This window comes from Schistocerca nitens, chromosome 3 (genome assembly GCF_023898315.1).
Source record: "Schistocerca nitens isolate TAMUIC-IGC-003100 chromosome 3, iqSchNite1.1, whole genome shotgun sequence".
NCBI lineage: Eukaryota > Metazoa > Arthropoda > Insecta > Orthoptera > Acrididae > Schistocerca > Schistocerca nitens.
This window is the reverse complement of record NC_064616.1, coordinates 452,754,309-452,770,888: the sequence shown is the minus strand read 5'-3', so window position 1 is coordinate 452,770,888 and position 16,580 is coordinate 452,754,309. Positions and strand designations below refer to the sequence as shown.

At 43.6% G+C, this 16,580-nt stretch overlaps 1 protein-coding gene across 2 annotated transcripts in view; it reads right to left on the bottom strand.

The window, feature by feature from the left end:
* Window positions 1-16,580, bottom strand: part of LOC126248379 (gelsolin, cytoplasmic) — a 315,183-nt gene that overhangs the window by 41,328 nt on the left and 257,275 nt on the right. For both annotated transcript variants that reach the window (XM_049949318.1, XM_049949317.1), the window contains exon 9: window positions 12,689-12,826. In XM_049949318.1, the coding sequence (XP_049805275.1) occupies window positions 12,689-12,826 (138 nt within the window). The remainder of the gene's footprint in view (window positions 1-12,688; window positions 12,827-16,580) is intronic.

Genomic DNA, 16,580 nt, shown 5'->3' with positions numbered 1-16,580 from the left:
GTCCCTCTCCGACCTGCATTCCGACCTGCCAGTCGTCGCTGCCAGTCCGCCTCATGATGCTGTCGACCTGGCTTTGAATGATGTTCTGCCATCTATGCAGCAGTTGGCCGCACGGGACTCTTGCTGCGCGGATTTTGGACGCGCCTACTTCTTGCGCTGGCTGCTGTCATCAAATGCCGCGCTGGCACAACGATGACAAGTTCAAGTGAGGAAGCTTCCCTCCACCATGCTCCCCACTGCTGGGGAGGAGGAGGAGGGGGGGGGGGGAGCCTCTGGCATAGAGTGCCCTATCTTTGACACTGACATCTTTGGACTACCTGTGTTCTATGCTCTCTCGGCGCACAACTTTTGTACTTCCATTTTGTTCTCGCTTACTTCAGTGTCTAATAAATGTATTTATGGTATCTAAAGTGTGTTATTACTGACCTATGACATGTGATAACCACATGTTAATATAGTCCCCCAAGTGGAAACTTTGAAGTTTTTTTTAACAAAGTTTTGTGACATGATAGAGAATTTTTTATGTCACACCTGAATAAGTAAGTAATTATAGGAGATTTCAACACAAATGTACTAGCAGACAAGTTACACACTATAATATTCGTATATTCATGTATACTCTGCCTGAATATAATTTAAGATACCTGAGAAATACTAGAACCAGGGAGACTGGAACATGCCAGTCTGCAATAGATAACAATCACTATATTCATCTTTATGATCTTACATCTTCTGTTGTTGTAAGTGCTTTGTCAAACTATCACAAAGTAGAACTAGGTGTGAACATAAAGGCTCCCACACATAAATGCTATAAATATGTTAGGATGAATACAGACCAAAATTAACTCGTTTGAATGACATGCTAAGCAATGTAGATTGGAACAATATTCTAACAACACATTACAGTTATGGCAAATTCTCAAGTGAACTATACTACATTCTCAACCAAGTCTGCCAATTTGTAAAAAAGAGAATTCAGTCACGTGCTGTAACCTGAAACTGGATACAAAGTTCAGTCAGTGAGGCTAGAGAAAAACTAAGACAGTATGAGTATGCTGTGTTAAATAATTTGAGCAATAAAAAATTAAAAGATGAGTTCAAAAAGTATTGTAAATACTATATAGACCTACTAAATTCTGAAAACTCCAATCTAGTCTGTTTATGTTTGGGTGTTAGAGCAATTTTCTGCAGTTGTTTCTTGAATGTACGATGTTTGTTTCACAAAATTTGCTGTACATGTCTGGCAGTTACTGGTAACCATAAATCACCAACAAGTTGAGAAGAATAAATGTCTGTCACCCTCTATTTTCACAAAAGTAAGGGTTTTGATGTCTCAGATAATTTTCTCCTTTGTCCACATTTTCCATTCTGCCCATATTGTGTGCCCAAAGTAACTGAATTATAAGTCACTGCAATTTAACAGTTCAGTTTCTTGGAGATTTGTTGATTAGAGTGTCATTTGATTCTTCATTACATGAAAACTTTTTTTTGTCAGTCATTGTAACAATTTTGTTTTATGTAAACAACATGCTCTGGCACTAGTGATGCCCATTTCCCATCTTCAGTAAAGGCACGTATGCACAGGGCCAACTGCCTTTATACCGAGCTCCACATTCTACCACCTGAAACTATGTCCTGTTATATACCATACTGCTGACATCATATGTGATACCATATGACTGCATTTGTCAGTATACTCGTTCTCATACTATTCCATATACACTGTTCACAATTATTTTATCAGATAATGTTAATTTTGTTACAGATATCCATGCCTTTATACTGATTTCCACTACTGCACTGATCTCATTAACTTGTTTGAAATAGTGAAACACAACTACTTTGAATTTAATGGGAAAATTTACCAACAAGCTGACAGCCTTACAATGGGCAACCCATTAGCAGCATTCTAGCACACAAAATCATTAATGCACAGCAGGGAAAATTTTTAAAAAATTATTCAGCTGCAAATCTGGGTATTCAATCATATTCTAGGTATGTACATGACATTCTGATTATCTGCAGTGGACCTAATAGCTGAATTTATCATGCATTTAAGATTTTTAATGAACTTTATGAAAAACTTAACTTCACCTGTTAACTACAAAATGAGAATCGTCAGCTTACTTAGTTAGACCTCACTAACTATAAAATTAACATCTCTTTTGTCATTTTTCAAAAGAACCAGGATAGGCTAAAATTTTCCTGTCAGTTCTGCACATCCCCAATCTCATAACAAAGCCTTTCCTAGAAATCTTTCAGTGCCTTTATAACCCAAAAAACTAAGTTGAAATAAATTTAATAAACACTATAACAGTTAACAATGGTTATGAGACTTCCTTTGTTGATAATATTTTCAAAGTAAAAACTAACAGCTGAGTCACTACTTTAAGCAATATTGCTAATACTGACAGTGACAAAAGCAAAAAAATTCTCTCAGCTCCATACTTTGTGACCTTTCCTACTGAATTTGTCATCTGCTAGACTCAAGATGTGGATGCAAAGTTGCCTTTTCCACTAAAAACAGATTGTAGAATAACTTCTTTGCATAATTCAAGGGTTAATAAAAATCACCCGTGACACTTGGTCAATCTATTATGTAGTACACACTGGAAGAGCCATCAGTTATCAGATATAAAGTGCATTTATTATGAAGAAAGAGTAATAATATGCAGAGTTCATACTTTGCAAATAATCTGCTAATAATAGGCCACAAACTGAATTGAGTGTTTAGTTACTATCCTCCATGAAGGAAAGAAAGGCTACAGGCTTGATATTCTTGAACTGGAAATTTTTATGCACATGTCTGACAATGATTGTCTCATTCTCAGTGAAGAGCTACCACTGCGAAATAAATATTTCTTTAATGGCATTAAACCACTATTCACAACTGTGTGTCATTCTTTCGCTGGAGGTCTTTACACACAGTTCTCAAACAATGTTTTCCACCTCCTAATAGTTTTTATTGTATTCCATAGCTTTTATACCTATTATGTTAATTCTGTTCATTTTAAGCACTTTAACACCATCAGCACAGGACAGTGTTCAAGTCTTTCTAGGCAGCATGTCCGAATAAAATCTTCCGTTTTCAAGCTGCGTCAATTCAAATAAAATTCTTGAGCTTTCATTGGTCATCTCTGGCATGTTCATCAGGAGTAAAACCACTTTATGCCAAGGCTGGCAGCGTTTTAACTTATATAGCTGTGACTACGGCCTCTGACACCAATAAGAGGGCCAAAATGACGCGTAGACAGAAGCTGATTGGGCAGCTTATGGTAACTCTGCCCTGCCCCAGGATCAAGTGAAGTCATGTAGCACGAAGGGCTGGCGCCACATTTGGAACTGCCACTCCCACCCCACTACCAGTGTCAGACATTCATCATTACTTCCTTTCAACATCCAAAGCCCGTCCCCATGTCCTTCTAAGTGTGTACCCCTTGCCTCTGTTAAAATTGTTGCTGTTCACTCTGATCTCTGCTGCCTCTTTTATAATGCAATCCCAGTATGTTGATACACGAGCCAAGACTCTGTATTTTGTGTCTGTTTTCCAAGCAATGCTCAGCTATGGCGAACTTGTCACACTTCCTTTGCTCAACCAGTCGCTTGCACTCAGTATAAACCATTTTCTCTGAACACGTACCTCAAATGCTGCAATTCAGACTTTGGGTGGTCATCAGAGAACTTTTGCTCTGTGTATTAACTTGTACATGACCACTTTCTTGTGTACAGGGTGGTTAAAACCTATTGCTGTTCAAGTATCGATCAGTGTGCATTGGTTTCCTGTACAGTGAGTGACTAAGGCGGCCTCCTGCCATCTGCTAAACTAAAAACAGCCAAGAATTGTAGCTTGCCATCCTTCTCCATCTCAATGGTAAATTTAATGTTGAGATGGACACCATTCATGTGATCTATGAACTGCTGCAGTGTATTTTCACCATGAACCCATATCAGGAAGGTGTCATCATTGTATCTCAGGAAGCAAGACAGAAGCAATGCCAGCGAGTTCAGAGCCTGCTCCTCAAACTGCTCCATGAAGAAATTCGCGACTGTGGGACAACATGCGACAAGCTAACTTGTGTGTTACAGTGACATGGACTGAGACCAGTTTTTTTTTTTTTGTGGCGCACAACGTCAACGGTCATTAGCGCCCAGACTACTGTAGGAATGCACCGCGAGTCACAAGTTTAAAACAGCAACGAAACGGAAAACACAATGAAAGACATACTGACAGGCATAGGATTAAAAAAGAAAACAGCATAATCAAATGTCCTTTGAGAGGGTTGTCAAATTGATAAAATGAAGAACGCGAGCAGCTGCTCGTGGGTCATCCGCTAAAATGGCTTCTACAGTACATGGCAGGCCAAGATCGAGACGTAGGGTGTTAAAATCCGGACACGACGTTAAAATCTGGCGGACCGTCAGCAATTACCCACATGGGCAGAACGGCGCCGGCGCACCCGGCAGCAGATGGCGATGGCTGAACCGGCAGTGGCCAATTCGCAACCGGGCCAAAACTACCTCCTCCCGCTGAGAAGGGCGTGAGGAGGACGTCCAAGCCACGGGAAGAGGTTTCAAGGCCCGAAGCTTGTTGTCTGGAAGTGCAGCCCAATCGGCATGCCACAGCGATACAATGCGCCGACAAATTACCCTGCTACAATCTGACGAAGGGACACAACAAGAAGCTGTCCGAGGCTGGAGGACCGCAGCCTTGGCCGCGGCATCTGCAGCTTCGTTCCCAGGGATACCGACATGGCCAGGAACCCACATAAAGCTAACCGGAGAACCGACGTCCACCAGCTGCTGAAGAGAGCGTTGGATCCGGTGCACGAAAGGGTGAACCGGGTACGGATCACTGAGGCTCTGGATAGCGCTCAGGGAATCGGAGCAGATGATATATCCAGAATGTCTGTGGCACAGATGTAAAGAACAGCCTGGTAGAGAGCAAAGAGCTCAGCTGTGAAGACCGAACAATGGCCATGGAGCCGATATTGGAAACTTTGTGCCCAGACAATAAAAGAACACCCGACCCCGTCATTGGTCTTAGAGCCATCTGTATAAATGAAGGTCACATTAATGAACTTCGAACGAAGTTCGACAAAACGGGAGTGGTAGACTGAACCGGGAGTAACCTCCTTCGGGAGCGAGCAGAGGTCAAGGTGGACGCGAACCTGAGCCTGGAGCCAAGGTGGCGTGTGGCTCTCGCCCACTCGAAAGGTGGCAGGGAGTGAAAAATTAAGGTGTTGAAGGAGGCGACGAAAGCGAACTCCAGGGGGTAGCAGGGCGGAGACATACAACCCGTATTGACTGTCGAGAGAGTCATCAAAAAAGGAACGATAAGACGGGTGGTCGGGCATTGCCAGTAGCCGACAGGCATACCGACAAAGCAGTATATCGCGCCGGTAGGTGAGTGGCAACTCACCAGCGTCAGCATGAAGACTCTCGACGGGACTAGTATAAAACGCTCCGATCGCAAGTCGTAAATCCCGATGTTGGATGGAGTTGAGGCGGCGTAAGATGGATGGCCGTGCAGAGGAGAATACGAAGCTCCCATAATCCAGCTTGGAGCGGACGATCGACCAATATAGGCGAAGTAGGACGGTTCGATCCGCTCCCCACGACATACCACTGAGAACACGGAGGACATTGAGAGAACGGGTACAACGGGCAGCCAAATAAGACACATGTGGAGACCAACTAAGTTTCCTGTCAAATGTAAGACCTAAAAATTTTGTTGTCTCCACGAATGGGAGAGCAACGGGACCGAGTCGTAAGGACGGTGGGAGAAACTCTTTGTAGCGCCAGAAGTTAATACAGACCGTCTTCTCGGCAGAAAAACGGAAGCCATTGGCGACACTCCAGGAGTAAAGACGGTCAAGAGAACACTGAAGACAGCGCTCCAGGAAACACGTACGCTGCGCGCTGCAATAGATGGTAAAATCGTCCACGAAAAGGGAGCCTGATACATCAGCTGGGAGGCAATCCATTATTGGATTGATCGCTATGGCGAAGAGAGCGACGCTCAAAACTGAGCCCTGTGGCATCCCATTCTCCTGGCGAAAGGTGTCTGACAGGACAGAACCCACACGTACCCTGAACTGTAGATCCATTAAAAAGGAACGAATAAAAAGAGGGAGGCGACCGCGAAGGCCCCATGTATGCATGGTGCGGAGAATGCCCGCCCTCCAACAGGTGTCGTAAGCCTTCTCCAAATCAAAGAACACAGCCGCGGTCGGGTGCTTCCGCAAGAAGTTATTCATAATGAAGGTCGACAAGGTAACCAGATGGTCAACAGCAGACCAGCGCCTACGAAATCCACATTGCACATTGGTAAGGAGGCGTCGAGACTCGAGCAGCCAAACCAATCGAGAGTTAACCATTCGCTCCATCACTTTACAGACACAGTTGGTAAGCGAGATGGGTCGAAAACTGGAAGGCAAGTGCTTGTCCTTCCCCGGCTTAGGAATCGGGACAACAATAGACTCGCGCCAGCATGCGGGAACATGTCCCTCAATCCAGATGCGATTGTAAGTACGAAGAAGAAAACCTTTACCCACAGGAGAAAGGTTCTTCAGCATCTGAATATGAATAGAATCAGGCCCTGGAGCGGAGGACCGTGATCGGCCAAGTGCGTTTTCGAGTTCCCGCATGGTGAATGGGGCATTATAACTTTCACGATTCGAGGAGCGGAAGTTAGGTGGCCTAGCCTCCTCTGCCTGTTTGCGGGGGAGGAAGGCAGGGTGGTAATGAGCGGAGCTCGAAACCTCTGCGAAAAAGCGGCCGAAGGCATTGGAGACAGCCTCAGGGGCCACAAGGACGTCATTCGCGACCGTCAAGCCAGAAACTGGTGAGTGGACCTTAGTGCCAGATAGCCGGCGCAGGCTACCCCAGACAACAGAAGAAGGAGTAAAACTGTTGAAGGTGCTTGTGAAAGCAGCCCAGCTGGCTTTCTTGCTTTCTTTAATAATACGACGACACTGTGCACGTAATCGTTTATAATTGATACAATTCGCCACTGTAGGGTTGCGTTTAAAGGTGCGTAAAGCACGTCGACGAGCACGTAAAGCGTCTCTACATGCTGCGGTCCACCAGGGGACCGGTACACGACGTGGAGAAGAAGTAGGGTGAGGGATGGAATATTCAGCAGCAGTGAGAATGACTTCCGTGAGGTGTGCGACCTGACTATCGCAGCTTGGGAATGTTTGATCCTGAAAGGTTGCCCTGGAAGAGAAGAGCCCCCAGTCTGCTTTGGAGATGTTCCAACTAGATGAGCACGGAGAGGGGGTATGCTGCAGGAGATGGATAACACACGGGAAGTGGTCGCTCGAATATGTATCAGAAAGTGCATACCACTCGAACTGGCGTGCAAGTTGGGGAGTACATATAGAGAGATCTAAATGGGAATAGGTGTGAGATGTGTCCGAAAGAAAAGTAGGGGCGCCAGTATTGAGGCAGACAAGATTGAGCTGGTTGAAAAGGTCTGCTAACAGGGAGCCCCTCGGGCAGGATGCTGGAGAGCCCCGAAGGGGATGGTGGGCATTGAAGTCTCCAGTTAACAAAAACATTGCAGGTAGCTGAGCAATAAGTTGCATCATGTCTGCCCTGGTAACGGCAGACGACGATGGAGTGTAAACGGTACAAATGTAAAATGTAAAAGTGGGGAGAGTAATGCGGATGGCAACTGCCTGCAGGCCGGTGTGCAACGTGATGGGATCGTAGTAAATATCATCCCGGACCAGCAACATAACCCCTCCATGAGCTGGGATACCTACCACAAGGGGTAGGTCAAAACGCACAGAGGTGTAGTGTGCCAAGGCAATTTGATCGCATGGGCGTAGCTTCGTTTCCTGGAGGGCTACGACGAGCGGACGGTGCAAGCGGAGCAGCAACTTCAAGTCCTCTCGGTTGGAGCAAATGCTGCGAATATTCCAGTGAATAAGTGCCATCGTAAGAAAAAAAAAAAAGGGAAGATGAAAGAAGGGGTCACCTCGAAGGCCGCTGAGGGCCTGGCTTCGAGCGAGCACTGCCGCCGCTATCAGTAGGCGGACAGTCAGCGTCCATTGGGTCTATAGGTTCATCGGCCATCTTGGGAAGATGGCCGGGAGGGGGAGCTTCCTCCGCCGGTGAACGGCCAGATGTTCGGCTACCAGCGGTGCGGCCAGGCGAAACGGATGACGGCCTGGGGCGGCAACCGCTGGGTGGCGCAGGAGAAGAAATGCGCCGTGGCGGAGAAGGAGAACTGTGCTTCCTATTAGCCTTCTTGGAAGGTCGTTTGGTGGAAGTACCGGTCGAAGGCTGGGAGGTCGAGGTACGTAGGAAGTCTGCACGGGACGGTTCCTTCTTGAAGGCCCGTGCATCTGACTTCTGGGTCTTCGTCTTAGCAGAAGCTGATGAAGGGGCTGGTGTCTGTGGGGTGCTGGGAGGAAGAGGAGACGTCGACCGCGCGACCTTAGCACTGGCCGAACGGACGACCGTGGTGCTGAAGGTCAGATCGCATGTCTGGGTTGCTACCTCCCGGGTAGTCCGAGGAGAGGCGAGGACAGTGCTGTATTTCCCCGCTGGGAGCAGCGTGGGCTTCCTACTAGCCAATAGCTTGCGAGCAGCCGAGGTGGACACTTTCTCTTTGACCCGAATTTCTTGGATACAGCGTTCTGCTTTATAGACAGGACAGTCGCGGGAGGATGCGGCATGGTCACCCTGACAGTTCACACAACGAGGAGACGGAGGTGGACAGTCACCCTCATGGGCATCCCTGCCACAAGTGACACATTTAGCCGCATTGGAACAAGACTGGCGAGTGTGATTGAAACGCTGACACTGGTAGCAGCGCGTAGGTGTCGGGACATAGGGGCGAACAGAAATAACCTCGTAGCCCGCCTTGATGCGCGATGGCAGCTGAACACTATCGAAGGTCAAGAAAAGTGTCCGGGTCGGTACAAGGTCATTGTTGACCTTTTTCATGACCCTGTGGACAGCCGTCACGCCCTGCTCAGCGAGGAAAGATTGAATCTCCTCGTCAGTCAAGCCGTCGAGGGATCTAGTATAGACCACACCACGAGACGAGTTCAAAGTTCGGTGAGCCTCCACCCGGACAGGGAATGTGTACACGAGTGTGGCCCGAAGCAGTTTTTGTGCCTGAAAGGCGCTCTCAGTTTCGAGTAATAAGGTACCGTTACGCAACCTGGTACAAGATTTGACAGATCCGGCTATGGCATCGACGCCCTTCTGGATAACGAAAGGGTTGACAGAGGAAAAATCCTTTCCGTCCTCAGATCGAGAAACGACGAGGAACTGTGGGGCAGGCGGTAGTACTTTTGTCACTGGTCACATTTCCGTTTTTGGGCAGAAGTCGAGAGAGATGGATTGAAATCCATTGCGGAGGAATCCCCCATGATTGCCAGCGTCTCCGATGGCGCGCTCCTTCCTTGTGGGGACCCTCTCAGAGGGCACTCCCGCCTTAGGTGAATGTTTACACCTCAGGTCACACCTCCCGAGAAACAGACGGAGGGACCAATCGGCATGGTCAGAAGGTATCAGCTCAGGCAATCACCCCTCCCCGGGCCTGGCCTTTACCAGGGGGTACGCGCGTGCCTTACATGTCTACCCAGGGCGGGGAATTACGCGTTACCCCATCACCGGCTACGCGTGCGAACGCGTGGGTCGGCCTTCAGGCGCGCACAGGGAGGAAGGAAGAAGAGGGAAAAGGAGGGAGAGAGAGAGAGAGAGAGGGGGAGAGAGAGAGAGAGGGGGAGAGAGAGAGAGAGAGAGAGAGAGAGAGAGAGAGAGAGAGAGAGAGAGAGAAAGAGAGGACAGTGTCTCAAACGCCGAGGCGGAGACCAGAGAAGGCAAGGAGAAGGCAATGAGAAGACAAGGAGAAGAAGGCAATGGGAAGGCAAGGAGATTATGCAGGGGAAAGAGTAAGGAAGACAGTGAGGTGGAAAAGAGCAATGAAAGGAACCAACCAAAGGTAGGAAGAAACGAGAAGTGAAAAAGCAAAATGACCGCAAATAGAGGTCGTGGAACCGTCCGTCTCCGGACGCAGGCGCTAACTACCCCCGTGAGGGGGAGGGACTCCTTTTAGTCGCCTCTTACGACAGGCAGGAATACCTCGGGCCTATTCTTACCCTGGACCCGCAGGGGGGACTGAGACCAGTGTTCCAGCTCGCCAACAGGACATGAGATATGCTACACCCTGTGACATGGCTTTGCGTGTGCCCAGTGTGTATGGTATCCCTTGCAAATGCAGTAGCATCTATATAGGTCAAACAATTTGCACAGTTGAATAGTGTTGTACTGAGTATAAGCGACACACTAAACAAGGGAGCTTCAGTAGTCGACCATGGCTGAGTGTTGCTTGGGGGGGGGGAAACAGAAAATACAGTTTGAAAACACGAGTCTTGGTTCATGCATAAATATACTGGGATTCCATTATAAACGAGACAGGGGAGATTAGAATGAACAGCAGCAAGTTTACAGAGGCCAGAGGTACACACTTAGTAGGGCATGAAGGCAGGCTTTGGATGTCGAAAGGAAGCAACAATGAATGCTTGACACTTTTAGTGGGGCAGGAATAGCAGCTTCAAATGTGGTGCCAGCCCCTCACGCCACCTGATGTCACAGTCCCACGGTGGGCCGGAGCTGCCATAAGCTGCCCAATTACCTTCTGTGCAAGAGTCATTTCAGTGGCAGAGGCCACAATCGTGGCTACAGAAGTGGAAAACTGTGCCAGCCCTGGTAGTGAGTGGGTTTACTCCTGACAATGATGGCAGAGATGGCCATTAAAAGCTCGAGAATTTTATTAAAATTTATGCAGTTACAAATAGCAATTACAACTGCTGTTTCATTTTACAGCATTCCCTGTATATTTCAGTTATTACACATCTTTACATTTTTGTTATTAGGCTTGGTCTTAACTATTTTCATTTACAATAATACTGTTTTGTTAATTCGTGCTGCTCTACACTATTCACTTCCCCATAGGTGGCACACACCATGCTGTTTCCACATAGCCGCAAAATCGGTCAACAAACCTGCCAGATGTCAATCCCAGTGGCTTGCTATATTCATGGTTTTAATGTTGGGTTTACAAGGCAACTTTTACTTGTTTGACTGTCATGCTGTAACTCATGTTTTATCTCTCCATGCAATGTGAAACTTTGTAAGTAGTACTTTTTTCTGTTTTTAATACTTATAGTGCTACTTAAGGTTTTTGACATTATTCTCCTATGATGATTTTAAAAAAAAGTATAGGTAACTAACTAATTCTGGCGAAGGTATAGTTGGTACTGAAACCAGGTCAATGTAATAAAATTTGTGCAGCTGCTTGACTTTTTTTATTCCTCATTAAAATTCTTAAACACAGCATTTCTGGTGATAAAATCACACTCTGTGCAAAATTCTATAGGGCACCTTCCTCTTGCATTTCTTTCCCTTGCCTTTTTTTCCTACTTTTTTTCCCTTCTCTTCTTTTTCCTACTATCAAAGTCCAGTCACCCATAACAAATTTTCATCTACCTTAACTACCTGAATGACTTTGTTTATCTCATCATACTTACTCTCATCATCTGTGGAACAAGCCAACACAAACTATTTTTGTGAGCATTGGATTTGTGTCTGTGATGGATATGAGAGTGTGTTCACTATGCTTCCCATAGTAGCTTACTGTGTTATTAGGCCTAATCCTGCATTACCCCTTTGTGGTTGTGTGCTAACAACACATTACTGACCTGACCACAAGTCCTGTTCTTTCTGGCATTACTCTTCACTAATTCTCACTACATTCAACTTTGACCTATCCATTTCTCTTTTTACATTCTCTGATCTACCTATCCGATTTAAGGATCTAACATTCCAAACACTGACCTGTTAAGCACCCATTTTGTTTTTCCTGACATCCCCCTGAATAGTCCCTGCCCAGACTATTTTGTTTACAGAATATTTTACCCAAGAGGACGTCATTATTAAGGCATATAGTACAGCTCCATTCCCTAAGAGAAAAAGTAATGGCTGTAGTTTCCCCTTGATTTCAACTGTTTACAGAAACAGCATAGAAAGACCATGTTGACTAATGTTACAAGACCATGTCAGTCAGTCATCCAGACTGTTGTCCCTGCAACTACTGAGAAGTTGCTGCCCCTCTTCAGGATCCACGGGTTGCCATACACACCCCTCCATTGAGGCTACACCTATGGTATACCCATCTGTACCATCGAGGCACACAAACCACACCATGTGTGCATTTTACCTAGACTTTCACTAACCCTTAGGTCTCAGGAACTATCTAATAATACGTAAACTGTAGCACATCATGATGGCAGCTTGCACCAGATTTGCCAATGACAACCAATAAAATTAACAATTATTCCCAGCAATAGCATTTACTACCTCCCCCCCCCCCCCCCCATCTGTGTCATCTAATGCGCAGTCTCTTTCAACTGCAGAAATAGGGAGGCAATAATTAGTCACTTTGGTGCATGCTGCCTACATTAGCAACTAAAGCATCTGCAGATTTTTCATATCACTGTGTGGTCACATACCCTGAAGCATTTTATTTATTGAAATAGGGTCTAGAGGTAGTACACTGAAAGGTAGCAAACTTTTTTAATACTTATTTTTACAAGAGAAGACATGTTAATTTCTGAAGCAATAATTAACTACAGATTTACCAGCTCATTTTAACTTATGAACATACCTTTGTCCACACAGGATAGTTATTTGTTGTCAAGAATGACTGAGCTCTTTTCATTGCTTCCACTTTTTCATCCTTTGTACAACGTCGGCCAATCCAGACATATATTCCTGATGTCACTGTATCCAAAATAAAGCAGTCCTGGAAAAATATAAACAGTTTTACTCAATGCAATTAGTGATTTTCATTACACAAATCAGTCATCAATGCATTTACTCATTAAAGGTAAGAACTTTCAAAAATTATCAATTCTAGCCTTAAAGAATAATTTTTTTAAATATGAAAACAGTAAATTTTTATATCTCAGATTTGCTCATTCGGATGGTGTAGCAGCTGACAAACAAAATAATTTAAACACTGCATTATTGAAAGTTATTTATTTTGATCACTACTTAATATCAGTAGTGTTCAATTAGTAAGTCTTACCTCTAAAATATATGCACTGTACATTGATAATCAGTATACTGAAGAAAACTTTTTTTTTAATTATTTTTTTATACTTAAGTAGTACAGTTATGTTTACAGTTACATGCATGAATAAGGCAGACCCCAATGCTTTGAGTGCTGTTATTCATAATGAAGTATGCTATTTCCACAAATTCAACATCAATACATGTTATTGGGTTTGCGCAGTTCCATGTGTGTGCCCCCCACCCTCCATCCCGCCCGCCACCACTACCAAATCAACACGTTTACAATGTGAGTGGTGCTGCAAGCTATGAACATGCCTCCTGGCACAACATAGGATCACATGGTGCCTATCAGCTTTTCCAGACTAGGAAAAAAGGTAACAACACAAGTAGCAGAGGACCACTTGAATGTTGTTCCTGATCAATGCTCGGATTTTGTGATCAAGCTGCTATTTATATAATGACTGCTGTGAAAGACTTCATCTTTGCAGGGTTTACTGTGCGTGCTGGATTCTGAACTACAGTTCATAGTCAACTACACATGGACTTAAGTTTCAAGTCTTTTTGCTTGTGTTCTGTGTAACCAGTGTATTGTACTTAATAAACAAGCAATACATCACAACTCAACAAACTGTAAATGGTTAATAACAGGTTTCAATATATCCAGTCAACTGAAACAAAACTAATTCTCTGACTCATTTCCCAGTAAGGAATCTCCTTACACTAGTCTTGGCTAACACACTGTCAACACACCAACCAGTTGCATGGAAACTGCTTTTGAAAGAATATTTTAATCTAATAAAATTACTGGAGAAAACTTTCCTAAAATATTTTAATGTTCAATACTTACTATTTTGTAAAAACTAAATACCTGTTACAAATATGGTGTTACAAAGAAACATTTAGTCTGTTTCCCAGAGAAGAAAAATTTTGTCTTCACCACTTGTTTCAAATTGTTTGGCAATATACCAAAGGGAAATAACTCACATGCAAGAAAGTTAGCTTTCTGTCTGCATAAAAAGTAAAATATGTTTTATTTGGAGGAACAGACTGAAAATTTTGTTTAGGCATTCATGATTAGTTCTCTTAATTGTTCTTTCCCAGAACTTACACATATGTTAGCGGAAAAGCAATTACTTTGGACAGAAAGAAACTTCGCTCTGCTGAGCATTCCAAAATTAGATACATTATATAAATCACAACAGTAGTTGTAAGTGCAAATTATGTTGACACAGAAAACAGCAGAAATGTGTCCAATAATCCACATATTTTATATTACCAGTATGTGTCACAAGAAAGACTACTGAATATCCCTTGCAGTACTTCAAATACGAGTGGTACAAGTTTATTGGAGCAATAAGTATGATTTGGAGAAGTCTTCCTCTTTTCAGAAAAGAAATCAGCCTATAGCCCAACTCAAGTTAGTATCTACCCTTCATGACTTATGAAGCAGAGATTAATTGAAGTGAATTTAGTTTTATTTACAAAAATCCACTTTAAGTTTCCTAAAAATGCTGAAAGCTACAAGAAAATAATTTAGAATCATAAGAACAAAACACACACACACACACACACACACACACACACACACACACACACACACACACACACACACTATTTTTCCATGAAGATTTGTTGTTCTTACAGCATGTAACAGTGTTTTGTGGACGATACATCATATCTTTCTGTCATTACATCCCCACTTCATTTTCCATTCATGAATGGTGAGTGGCAATGACTGTCATCAAGTCTCTGTTTCAGTTCCAGGTTCACCAATTTTCCCATCATGGCTATTTTGTTAGATGTAATCACGTGGGGGAGGAAGTAATATGTTGCTTAACTATCATTGAAACATGTACTTTTCTGAATTGTAACAGCAACACTTTCTGTGGCACACTACGTCCGTCTTACAGTATATGCCACTGGAACTTGTCAAGTATATTCATGATGGTCTCATGCTGATTAAACCAACCCATGATGAAACACACAGCTCTTATTTGCATCTTTTCTATCTACTATATTAATCCTACATCAAAAGGGTCCTAAACTGTTCAGCATTAGTCACAAATTTATGTAACATGGGTTTCATAAGCTAGGTCCTTCATATGAAATTTCTATTTTCCTTCCAACTCTTCCACTGAACTAGACTCTGGCATGTACCTTTCCTCAACTAGTTTTACGTTGGCAATCCATCTTCAGTTATCCTGGACAGTTATCACTTAATGCTTTATTATTATGATTGTTTCCAATATTAATTTAAGTGCTGTAACAAAATAATAAGAATAAACCACATAGGGGAATATCAAATTGATCATGTGGTAACAGCCAGAAAATTCTCTCCAGAAATCATGACAGTGAGGGTATGCAAGGGTTTTATAGAGTTTGATCATCACCTCTCACAGATCAAAATCCATCTGATGCCAAACAAAGAAAGTTCTGACAATTTCTACTCCTACATATAGGCACACAATACATACAAGAGCACAGAACAATTCACAAAATCATTATAGATCAACACACAAACATGCAATTAACTACTTGAAACCAACCAAATGAAACACAGAAGTGGACCTCAGACTGTGACAGAGCCCCATATCTGAGCATGGAAGACTTGTCATAGCCACAAAACTCCAGAGAATTGGTATATTTTTTTTTAGAAATACAAAATCTAAAACAATCAGACATATTAAAAAGGCATACCACTTCAAAAGATTAGACAAAATCAATAATAATTTCAAAAGAAATAACACATGAAATTTTTAGAAGGACATTTAGGGCAGAACTAATGAAGTACAAGCCACCCAGTCTGTTTTAGTCACCCTGAAGGAAAACAGGAGATGAATGAACAGGTCAGCTGTGATACCCTGAAGCAGTACCTCGAGAAACTGTTGAATTGAACCACTTGCAGATAGACCCCAATTTTGCTTAGCTGCACCTAATGAACAATCTATTCAACCTACACAATTGGAAATACAAAACATGATTTAACACCTCAAAAACAACACAGCACAGGGGAAGAATGTATAATGACAGAAATGCTCCAGACTGGAAAAATTCTTTGATCACCAATTACATAAAAAGAGGGATAAGACAGATCCAAAAAACAATTACCAAGATATTACATTTCTATCAATTGCCTACAAAGGTCTCTCAGGTCAACATGAGGCATGCTTCTGACCAGGCCAATCGTGTGCAGAACAAATGTGCAACATCGATATACAAACTGCAAAGTTGTCACTTTCACAGACTTAAAAGGAGCCTACAATTATCAACCACATCACCTTATTTAATATACTTTATGAATATGGTGTGGATAATAAAACCACTATGTTAACTGATTGATTGACTGGTGTAGGGGAGGGAGGGAGGGGGGGGGGGTGTCATGGGACTTACTGGCAATGTCATCAGTTCCACAATTCAAAAGTTACTTGCCAAAGAGAGAGGATCCACAAGTGGACAGATCCAATCAGTGAGGTGAAACTATA